Source organism: Leptodactylus fuscus, chromosome 1, assembly GCF_031893055.1.
Source record: "Leptodactylus fuscus isolate aLepFus1 chromosome 1, aLepFus1.hap2, whole genome shotgun sequence".
Taxonomy (NCBI): Eukaryota; Metazoa; Chordata; class Amphibia; order Anura; family Leptodactylidae; genus Leptodactylus; species Leptodactylus fuscus.
The window spans coordinates 232,100,768-232,113,192 of NC_134265.1; the positions used below are offsets into that span (position 1 = coordinate 232,100,768).

At 38.4% G+C, this 12,425-nt stretch overlaps 1 protein-coding gene across 5 annotated transcripts in view; it reads left to right on the forward strand.

Annotated features, from left to right (window-relative positions):
• The window catches only part of EPHA5 (EPH receptor A5), a 309,481-nt gene extending 297,386 nt beyond the window's left edge, over positions 1–12,095 (forward strand). For 2 of the 5 annotated variants that reach the window (XM_075284171.1, XM_075284180.1), the window contains exons 15-17: positions 5,840–6,033; positions 7,939–8,094; positions 10,841–12,095. In XM_075284171.1, coding sequence (XP_075140272.1) covers positions 5,840–6,033; positions 7,939–8,094; positions 10,841–10,946 — 456 coding nt within the window. In that variant the 3' untranslated portion in view covers positions 10,947–12,095. Of the gene's footprint in view, positions 1–5,839; positions 6,034–7,804; positions 7,886–7,938; positions 8,118–10,840 lie in introns of those variants that run through there. The other 3 variants (XM_075284204.1, XM_075284196.1, XM_075284189.1) reach the window with 3 other exon arrangements.
• Positions 12,096–12,425: the final 330 nt, after the last annotated feature.

The following is a 12,425-nucleotide window of genomic DNA, read 5'->3' on the forward strand; positions in this document are numbered from 1 at the left end:
TTTGATAACTTTTCCACATCAGTATTGGCAGTCTTGATACTAGTACTGAGTGCTATTTCACTCTCTTGACGTATAATGGTGCCCACCAAGTTTCTACTGGAGTTCTGGTATAGTTGAAGGATAAAATAGCACTGAAAGTGGACTAGTCAATGTGAACAGATCCTCAAATTCTGTGACAAATTACAATAATGATGTTTTAAAGAACAATCCACCGTCCATAAAGCAAATGAATACTGGAAGTTTCATATCTTACATAACATATGCACTTCCACATATATCCTTCCATTTGTTATAATGACTGTACATTAAACATGATTATGTACAATAGCTGGGTTAACAGCTGGTGCAGAACATCTCATAATCCTATTTTATTGGCGGCTATAACATGGCACATCAATCAGGACAACACTTTATTACATGCCGTGTGATCTCAGAATGAAAAATCAAACTGCAATTAAAAATGCCGAAACGTGTTCCTAACGATAATTAGCTTATCTAGAGAAGAAATGTACCTTTATGCTTCAATGATAGGCAAACCGATCACCTAATCAGATGCTAAAACTGATTGCAAGTGCATTTCTGAATCAATTGAGAAAACTGTTTACGCACAGCAGAATTCTCAGAAACTGCAGTGATAATGCTTTATGTTTTCCTCTCATTCTCTATGGAATGGAATAAAATAGCTATTCATGATGTTTGGCAACTGCACAATATAAGATTTAGCAGCTGTATTGATTGCTACAAGTATCGCTATGTTCACTACCCTGTAGCAATAGGATTGTTCATGCAGACTTCTCAGTGATCACCTGAAACTTCTGGCTCTCACTTCAAGATTACTCTCTCTTTTATTCAAAATTTTTTAAATCATACTTCACTGTGGGTGACAGGAAAACTCCAAAGTAGAGAGGGCAAATCACAGGACTGGGTTGTCACAAATATAATGTATAAAATAAAATGTAATCTTTAATAATGTATATTAAAACGAGCGCCGAACTTAGAGTTACATTACACTATAGTCCCTATAAATACCCCATAGATCAGGGGTGCTCACACTTTTTCAGCATGTGAGCTACTTTATAACATGACCAAGTCCAAAGATCTACTACCCACTCCTTGTGGGCGGGGCCGGGCGGAGCGTGAGAACAGGAGGCAGTGGCATTCTGTGGTTGCCTAGTAATGGCCCTCACTCAGCACGATGGGAAGCCACAGAATGCCCACAACACGGAAGCAAGGCGGCTGCCCAGGGATCCCTGGTGTCTGCTTGTTCTCAGAACAGGCTGAGAGTCATCTGGCGATGACTCTCAGCCTGTGCTGTGAACAAGCACTCAGGACACTTGCAGGCCGGGCAGCAGCAGCTCCGGGGGATGATGCGCTCCCTGCTCTTAGGGATGGAGGGAGCAGCTGGGGTGCAGCTTGTTCACAGCGCAGGCTAAGAGTCATCTCCAGACACTGGCAGTCCGGGGCTGCCGCAGCTCTGACTGCGAGCGATTGCAACGGCCTGCAAGAGATGACTTTCAGCCTGCGCTGTGAACAAGCAGACACCGGGGATCCCTAGCTGCATCCCGCAATCGACCCATACGTTCTTTGCGATTGACCGGTAGATCGTGATCGACGTATTGGGCACCCCTGCCATAGATAAATATGGGCCAGTGAATATACACTCCTATATTGGAACTGATAGCATGCATCAGTCCCACATCAAGTTTAGACTGATTGGCTGTGGTAATCCAAGCCTACATGCCGCCTAGGGTAAGGGGCACTAAAGGTCCCTGCAACTGAGAACAAATAAATAAATATTCTCTTAGAGATTGCTAATCCCCACACAAATTCTAAAATAAATGTGGAGTATAGCTGGTTAAATAATAAAGATGATTAACAGATGACCAGCTAAACCCTCGGATATATAGGTGGACCCCAGGATATATAGCTTCCAACTCCACCTAACAATGCTAAATATTGACCACTCAGGACAGCTAAGGGTTTCAACTAATGGATATTATAAATTCTCAATATGTTTCTTTTGACTACTGAATAGCGCAAGATCATCAGGAGATAGTAAATAGCAAGATAAATAAGAATTGCGGTTAAAACCACTTTTCCTGGAGCCTTGATGATAGGCTCCAGTACCTGCAAAATAGCTGTCGGGACTATAGGTATCTGCAAATAGCCTATAGTTATTTCGGTGTATTTTAGCTGTATGTTTGGCACTCATTTTATTCTGTATTATTAAAAGTTTAATTTTTATTTTATACATTATATTTGTGAGAACCCAATCCTGTGATAAGTTTTTAATAAAAAAACAAAGTAAAATATAAAGAATTAAATGAAAAGCCCAGGATATAGAAAAGTCCATCCAAAGTACAGTTACATTATAAAAAAAAAAAATGTTCTATATGTCAAGTAACAGACATGACCAAGACAAATCTGGTTAAAACACAGGACTCGAGACATAAGGAATGGGAATAAGGGAATAAGAATGCCTCAGGATGTTGGTACACCAATTGAGTGATAAAGGACCGGGAGGAGGCCAGGCCCCAGAAGAGTTAAAGATCATGGAGTGTCCAAAATGAGTCCCATGGTTCTCACACAGCCTAGAACCTCTCCTCCTCATTATTTAATAGGGCTGTTAAGTATTCAAGTGTCGTAGATTCTCTGATCCTAGCATATAATGCTTCCAATGAAGGAAACGAAACAGACTCCAGTGTTTCCCCTCAGGCAGCGAGCAGAGATTAGGATATGTAGCAGCAGTTGCAAGGTATTCTTGTGCATTTGATGGGATGGGAGGTTAAGGGGAAATGTCTTGGAAAGTAAAGGTAGGTGGATTCCCAAGGCGCGTCCTACCAGGGTCTGTACTCCCCTCCAATAATGCTGTTTGATCGGGTAAGACCAGAATAGGTGGAAGATGTTAGCTGGAGAGGCACAACACCTCCAGCAGGTGTCAGGTATAGTAGCATTAAAAGTATGGTGCTGGGGTGTGGTACCAGTAAGCAGCATCCTATAAAAATTCTCCTTATGTGTGACGCATTGAGATGTTTTTGCAGCTCGTCTCCATATTAGGACTCATGACATGTCTGGAAAGGTATTTTCTAAATACCCTTCCCATTTCCGCATATATGAGCGTTTAGGAAAGTTGTTAGGGACTGGATTTGAGAGGATTCCGTATATGTCTTATTTGAGACCAGTCATAGAGGTATCTAGTTTACAGAGCTTTTCAAAGTCTGTAGGAATGGAAGCCCTGCAACCCCAAAATATAGAGTGAGGTAAGTGGTTAATCTGGATATATGGAAATGCAGACTTAGAGGAGATGTTTGTACGTGTTTTTTAATCTATAATGTCAGCAAGACAAGAGTCCCTCAATGTGCTCTGGATCCGAAACTGCCACTGTGAGCCTATGTGGAAACTGTGGGTGGAAAAGAAAAGCTGTCATAGAAGAGTGCAGGTTAGAGAGATGAAAATGGGTGATGGAGGTATGCCAAAGTTCACACATTAATGCCTTAGGACTTAAAAGGGTGTTCAAGGGAGGATTATAATGATTCGACCACAGGAGGGAGTTGGGTTGGTTCAGGGCCAACGATAACTTCTGTATTTCCATCCATTTGGAGTATGCCCAAAGAGTGGACTAAGCAAGGTTTCTTCATAATGGGGCAGCCCAATAGTAGAAAATCAAATTAGGGAGAGAGAGGCCTCCCTTGTTCTTAGGGCCATCAAGACTTGTCTAGAGATCATGTGTCTTCCCTCAGACCAAAGCATCTGCAAAAGAGAACCCTGTAATGCCCGAAGGTCCTTCAATGGGACCGGTATTGGAAGGGTCTCAAATAAATACAGTAATTTAGGCAAGATCGTCATTTTGATTGTGTATATCCTCCAAAGAGGGACAGGGGAAGAGCCTACCATTTAGTGAGATGTGCGCACATTTGTCAAAAAAGTGAGGAAAACAATTTGGTGAGCTAGATGCCTATTTCAGGGAATAGTCTTTTTATTTTTATGAGAAGGAATCCTGAAGGAGGGTTAGAAAGGGTAAGGCCTCAGTCTTTGAGGAACTCATTTTATACCCTGAAAGGCATCCAGATTTCTCTAGTAGGGCATGGAGATTAGGGAGGGTTATATGGAGGTTGGTCAAAGTAAGTAGTACGTCATCAGCAAACAAGGACAACTTGAATTCCTTGTCCCCAACCTTAAGCTCCCTGATATCTGGGTGCATTTGATTAGAAGCAGCAGGGGCTCAATACACAGGACAAATAGTAGCAGAGATAATGGACAACCCTGTCGGGTTCCATTGCGGAGAGTAAGTGATTGGGAGGAAGAATGAAGAAGCTTAATTGTGGCCTAAGGGGCTGTGTAGAGGCCTCTGATCGCTGTCAATAATGGGCCCCTGAGATCAAAAGTCTCAGACCTCGAGGCGATTGATTAAGTTGATTGTTCATAGAGTATTATCAACACCTTGGTGGCACAGGACAAACCCTTCATGATCTTTATGAATCAGAAAAGGGAGATAGATCAAATCTTGGTGAAGAGCTTGACATCAGTATTTAAAAGTTCAAAAGGCCTAAAATTTCTACAATCAGGGTGGTCCCTGCCACCTAAGCAAGGAGGTAAGGTGAGGGATAAGCTCTGCTCCAAAAACTTTATAATAGAGTTCCACAAAGCCATCTGGGCTTGATGATTTACCAGTCAGGAGATCCTTAAGCACCTGCTCTACATCATCCACAAATATGGGTTTGTTCAGAGAGGAAAGTGCAGATGGGGAAAGGGATGGTGGGTGACAGTATTGTTGGTATGTGGAGGACACTATTCTTTGCGCCCGGGGCTATGAGGAGGCTGGTTGACAGTCCAGAGAAATAGTCAAGCAACATGTAGGAAACTTAAGGGGGATCATAGATCACCCACATTGTCTGTACATCTAAGATCGTAGGCTGTACCCCTCTCCACTTGCTCCCATAGTTGCCTGGCCAAAAGTGTATGGGGCTTGTTGGCACATGCATAGGATCTCTGTTTGGTGTATAGGGGCAACGTATCTGTCTTTTGGAGTAAAATGTCTCTCACCTGGGCTTTTAGTTCTATTAAGAATTTAAGAAGGCCCACATCTGTCAGACATTTATTGACAGATCCTATGGATATGCCATAAATGTCTGTCATGGTACAAACACTTTAAAAATTAAGATGGAATGAATGGTTTATTTATGCCAGCAACCGTCATTGCTTCAATGCTGCAATAAAACAGTAGAAAGTTGATATTACAGTAAATAAAACCTACTTACCAAGTGCTTTCTACTCATCTAGTTTCTGATTTACTAGTAGGTGGATATGTGTTTGTGTTGTCTGAATATTTTTAAAAGCTTTGTAAAATTGCCTAAATGAAACACAACAGTAGTTCAGTGGTTAGTACAAAGAATGAAGCAGGTTGTAGTGCAGGTCGTTGCAGGGAATTCCATTTCCTAGTTGGTGGCTTCCTAACTGATGATCCTTAGTAGCAGCTAATCTGCTGCCTCCAAAAAATGCGCACTATGAAGAGCCACTGTAACCTGTTAAATCCGCATACTGGACATCAGGGGGGACTATTAATAATTAATCCCATACCAAATGATGTAATTCTTGTAACAATAATTAATTGTATGTAAGTACATGGAATTGCCGATAATGTGATTGCCTAATATAACAAGTGCCAACTTGAAGAGTTCTCTAAAAATGGCTTTCGAATAAATATGCAAATATTTTAACAATGTGTTTAACTCATTTACAGTAGCTGTGAGTAAACAATAGTAATCCCAAATTTGGTGGAAACAGTTCATATGTTATTTGAAATGTGAACAACTACAACAAATCAATTTGTCTTTGTTAGGTAATTAAAGCTGTTGAGGAAGGTTACCGGTTGCCAAGTCCCATGGATTGCCCGGCTGCTCTTTATCAGCTCATGCTGGATTGCTGGCAGAAAGACCGCAACAGCAGGCCCAAGTTTGAAGAGATTGTCAGTATGTTGGACAAGTTGATTCGTAACCCAAGCAGCTTGAAGACACTTGTTAATTCCTCCAACAGGTAAACATATATTTTCAGAATTAAGACGGTGTACTAAATTGCCAATATGTATAAATGAGTTATGTTAATTATATTATTATTATTATTATTAGGATTTCTAAAGGGGTAATCAGAAATACTGTTTTTATGGTTTATGAAAAATATTAGGATTGGCAGCATCCTCGATGCAATATGGTTGTATAGAAATTAAGTGATTGGTATTATGTTATATATATGCTAATTGCATTAACGTAATGTATTTAAAGGGGTTGTCCCATCTCAAGGATCCTGTTGATACTGGTAGCTTATATAAATTGAAGATTTTTCCTAAATATATTGCTTTAGAAATTCTGCTTTGTTCTCCTGCTATGTGAACTTATTCCTCCCATTGTTTAAACAGCCTTGCTATAACCACAAATCTATAGGATAAATTACATCACCTACTCATTGCTCTTGCTGGCAGGACAATCAATTCAGCTAATTGCAGTTTGCTGATAAAGCCTGGTCTGTTATCTCTCTATGTAAACACACAGATAACATTGAGTCCATTCTGTACAGACATCTGCATATTAGCTGATCTGTATAAGTGTTGTGATACGTCTCAGACCCTTTACCGAGAGGGAGGGGGAGGGAGGAGAAATACAGGAAGTGAGATAAAAAGACTGGAGGCAAGACTGCTGAAACACTGAGATGGGAAAACCCCTTTAATGTTGTGCCCCACATAGCAGTTAACAGGATTTTTACATCACTATGAACCATAAAATCCTTTATCATCTCATTTCAGGTCACACAATCCTTCAACCTAAATGATTTCATATCTATCTATCTATCTATCTATCTATCTATCTATCTATCTCTACTCTAATGCACCTATTTACTTTTAATTTAGTTAGTAGCTTATTAAGACGGGTTTATTAAATATGCCATAAATGTCTGATTAACAGGGGACAACTTATGAAACCCTCTCTAGTCTCTTGTAACTGGCTGCGTCCATGTATCCCATTCACTTTAGTCCCCACATACCCACACATTTGCAGCCAACTGGGACTGGGTACTGTAAGCTCAAAATCATTGAAGGTATTGGACGCCTCACAGTAATGCATGGATGTCATATCCAGTCGGTATGATATAGGTGTCTATAGTGGAAAAACTTTTTTAACCCACTACATCAATCAGGACTGTGGGAGGAAGCCCATGACTCCAAAAGACAATATCTTCAAAATTGTGCTAATATGTCAGATTTTTCAAAAAAACATTATTTTTTATATTAATAATCATATAGCTGAAAAATATTTAAAAGGCGATAGATAAAAAATTATTCACAGTACTATTTTAACCCAACATTCAATTCAACGTTCAGACATGAACATAACAGAGCTTAAGGAGAAGTTGCACCATTTGTACAAGCCAGAAGACAACAGTGCATTCTAAAACTAGTCATGAATAAACACATAACTCCTGTGCGAGATACAACAGCAATGCTCAGCAATATAAATAGGATACTTGATGAGAAGGAAACTGTAATAAGATAATAATGATGGCTTTGGCTGACACTCAAGGTCACATCAAGAAATTGAATTACATTAATTATGAAAAATTGCACCGCTACCTGTAAATTACTAGGGAGATACAAATATCTGCTGACTGAAACTTCATTTATTACATGCAAATTACTAGAGAAGCTTTCTTTAAAATAGAATAAATAGCTTGTTATTTTAAGCTACTCAGCTTTAAAGCAAATTATGGTGAGTGAAGTGATAAAAACCTCCTAAACTAACTTTGTATCCCTTAGCAGAGATGACTTATGGAAGACATTTAGCATGAAGTTTGCGTTGGATCCATACACGTTTTAAACTACAGTGTTTCATAGAGGGTTAGTATAGTTTTATTGTATGTTTTTCTACTTATTATATATATGCATTGCAGGGTATCAAATTTACTGGTTGAACAAAATACAGTTGGAAGTGCTGCATACAGATCAGTAAATGAGTGGCTAGAGGCCATAAAGATGGGAAGGTATGCTGATGCGTTTGTGGAGAATGGATACACTTCAATGGATGCAGTAACCCAAATGACTTTGGAGTAAGTAACAAGGCGTTTCAATGTGGAAGAAAATATGTTATTAGCTTTAGGCTGCCTAATTCCACTTAAAACTTCATGCTGAATATTTTTCCTCTAAATGTAGAAGGGATGGAACTGCCATGGGTACTAACCTGTGCCCAGTGTTCCCAATTCTCATTCCACATGTATAGTGTGGAAACATACTATTGAAGTTCTGAGTCTAAGAAAAGCTGACTGAGTGTTTGGGTAGTTGGGTGGTGCCTGAGAATCTGGCACCTAATGGAATCCCTGGTTCCTAGTCCCAAATGATAAGCCTTAGAGATGGAGTGGATTATGTTTCACTTCACCAAAAGCTGTTGATTCCCAGTTGGTCCTTTGGCTGAGCAACTCAAATCACAAGATATCACTACAAACCTTGAGAACCCAATGTTGTATTCAGCTATGTCTTTCAGGCCAGCAGACTTTGAATGGATTATAAATGTACGTTTGGCCACTACTTCATTCACACTCCTCTGAATCCCCAGTTCTAGTGATCATGTTAGCTTCTGTGGTGGGGATTCTAGTGATCATAAATCTATCACCTAGGGGCAACACGGTGGCTCAGTGATAGCACTGAAGCCTTGCAGTGTTGGAGTCCTGGGTTCAAATCCATCCAGGAACAACATCTGCAAGAAGTTTGTAAGTTCTCCCTGTGTTTGCATGGATTTCCTCCCATACTACAAAGACATACCGATAGGAAAAAAAATGTACATTGTAAGCCCTATATGGGGGCTCACAATGTACATAAAATAAATAAATGAATCTATCACTTATCTTAGGGATAGGTGATAAATGTTTTTGGAGAGATAACTATGTTAAATATTTATGGAGCTCATTATACTAATTTTAGTCCCATGTTTTATCAAACTACAGCAACTAACTATTCAGTTGTATTTAGTATCTTACAAGAAACAATGGAAGATTAACTGCTCATTGCCTACTATAGTTTTTGCAAATATGATTTCAATGCATATTGATATAGTTCCTTTGCCAGTCTATTTCTATCACTATAATGGTATATTTCTCTTCAGTACCTGAAATATGTATTGTCATTTCTTTCCAAATCATATCACAGGCTCTCTATCAACATCTTCGCTTTTCATTTAATTCATAAATAATTTTTTTTATGGCTTAGCTAATTATATCTAATGTAATAAGGCTGTAAAATTAGTTGTGTTTGCAGATTTACATAATAATTAAATTTAAAGTTTGAAATTACAGACCATATTCATGATATTCATGTTATCACTTGTACAGAAAGTTCCACTCTTTCTTTAACTTTAGTTTTATTAAGGATTGTAATAAGTAATTCAACCAATTTGATACAGTATCAAAAATATGATAGACAAAGTAATATGAAATCATGTTGTTTTGAAAAGCTGGTCAGCTTGTGATACACATCTGGAAAGGCATTACTTTGTTACTTGGTTTTCCTATCACACACTTATCTGGCTTATTGGTTGGTATAGGATCTAAGTGTTGGGCACCCATGATTCTGAGAATGGTCCTTTTGGACACCACAGTTCCCAAAATGGTGTAGTTTTCAGTAATTGGAATGATTATATCTTAACAGAGTGTTTTTTAGATTTTTTTTTCTTTATGGTCTATCTTTAGGATAGGCCCTAAATACCTGACTGGTAGGGAGGTCAACAGCTGGATCCAATGCCCTACTAAACAGTGTATGGAGCCATAAGCAGATAGACAGTACACTGTATAGTGGTTAGACATCATTCCTGCTGCTCAGCTTCCATCAGTGAGAGCTAAATTGCAGTAAAATCACACTGCCACTGTACAGTGTGCAGAGCTATATGAACAAAGGCGGAGATGAGAATACCTCTTTAAGCTTTTGCAATACAATCAGCTAAAACTAATTGAATAGGAGTGGATGTGAAGTGGAAACTAGTAAAATGTTACATAGATATATCCACTATAAAAAAAGAAAAAGCTGATTTAAATTAGCTGTTTGCTCAGATATGTCCTCTGACATTGGCTGTATTATATACCGATAGAAACCTGATAGTGCATTGCCTTGTCATATTAGGGGGAAAGGTGGGGATGGGGGGGTTTGTTCTTTTCAGCCCAGTGATAACACTGTGCTATATAAGGCCCGCCCTTCTGACAGTGGTGGGAAATCAGTACCAAAACCAATGGAACTGATATCTCTGGCACCTGAGCGCATATAGGCATATCTGCCTGTATATAATACCACTGATGTTAGAGCTCATGTAAGCATATAACATGCACAATTTTTGCTTGGTTTGAAACATAAAATAATTTGAGCTGGTTCTACTCCTGGAGAGTCAATAGAGAAGATATGTGTTACATTTATTCTGTAATTGCTTTATAAATAGTACATATGCATTATAAGATGTATTTTATAAAGTGATTTAGTTAATGCTAGTTTATCAGCTGCATGATGGCCAAAATATAAGTTTGTGGTGCCATTCAATGGTGTGTGCCTTATGCTAATCATGGCATCCCATAGCCGATCAGGACAGGTGGTGCCACAACTTGCTTATAGTACATGTTTTGAACAGTACCACGTATTTCCATAAAATTTGTATATTGAATATTATCTATTATTAGGACTAGAAATCAAGTCCATATTTGTGGAATAATATGCAAAACCGAGACTGCATGTTATTAACATGTATATAATGTGTTACCGGTGGAGGATCACTTATACTTTCTCAGCTAGTAAATACCTTCTGTATATTTTCCTCTTCAGAGATCTAAGAAGATTCGGCGTGACTCTGGCTGGTCATCAGAAGAAGATAATGAATAGCATCCAAGAAATGAGAGCCCAGTTATTGAACGGAATGGTGCCGTTGTAATTGTGCCGTTCTGCAACCAAGCAAGTCTGCACTTTGTAACCTGCCCAGAGATTTATAGACATACAGAACCGTGAAATGAAAAAGGGAAGTATACTGTTATAGAAAACTGAAACCGACACAATGAACATACCACAGACAACTCAAAAATCAGTATTTGACTCAAACTTCCATTTATTTTTTATTCTTTGTGTCATCGTTCGTCATAAGTAATTGCAACATGCATGGGACCTGGAGCTGGACGTAGAGCTATAAAGTAAGGTTAGCCTGTTCTTTGGCTTCTGTAACAAAGGACTTCCCATGATGCTTTGTACATGACTTGTATATAGCATCTTGATAGTGCTTTTATTGTAGCAGCACGTTAAATACTTCCAAGGACTTACTTGAATGGATCATTTGAAACAATGTTTTTGTAGCCCTGTATGGCCTAGAAAAAAAAGCTGCAGTTTACTGACGTTTACTAAGTCTCAATTGTCTACAAAGGTGTATTGAAGAGCAATATGTCTAGATTTTCTTGATACTTTTGTTTTTTTCCTTTTTTGTAAATTGAGAAAATGCTGTTACACAGCATTACGATATGGAAGTGTATGTACAAACAAAAGCTTGATCAACTGCAAATACAATATATTTATTTTTTGTGTTCTGAGTTTTACTATTAGTTTGCTCTCTGGTAAGGTTAATGCATTAAAATAATAACTATGTAAATATTGTACAGTTTGCTACACTCCCAGGTACATTTTTTGTGCTGCCACTTATGTCTGTGTGTTCATTGTTCTTTTCCTATGATGCTCGTGATGAGTTTCAAGATTTTAAACAAATGAATTCAAAAAGATATTAAAATATCTTTTCTGCAAACTTCAGCTAAATACTGTCATGTCTAAGGCCGTTGTGCTTTATTAAAAAATATAACAACAACAGGGTATATGTATAAAGAAAAAAAATAACACTATAACATTCTTTTTGTGGTTTTTCTATTAAAATGTATTCAAGGAGCGAAACATTACATTTTGTCTCACAGGGACTCGCAGCAAAAATGATGTAGTTACCCATAGCTACCACGCACAATCCACGTGGAATCTTACAGCACAGCTTAGGGAAAAACGGGAACACTGATTGGATATCGTGGGCAACATGGATACTTTATTTCCCACTTCTACGTGACGCTGAAGGGACTTACATTTTTTAATTGACAAAGGATTTGGTGATATTAAAGCAAGGTTTTTTTTATATATTGCATATATTACATATCTAATAGTGATACATTAGGTAATAGTTGTTGATAGATGAAATGATTTACATTACCTATGACTGGAATCTTCAATAGCGATGGGTCTCAAGAATCTCTTCAGTTTTATTGTCAGCTTTGTTCTGTTATGTGATATGTGGCTTTATCCGTGTAATCTGCCCCATCTGTTCTTTTTTGCTGACGTTTATGATTGTAAACCAGCACTGATCTTCAGAAAGTTTATTTTTACATTATTA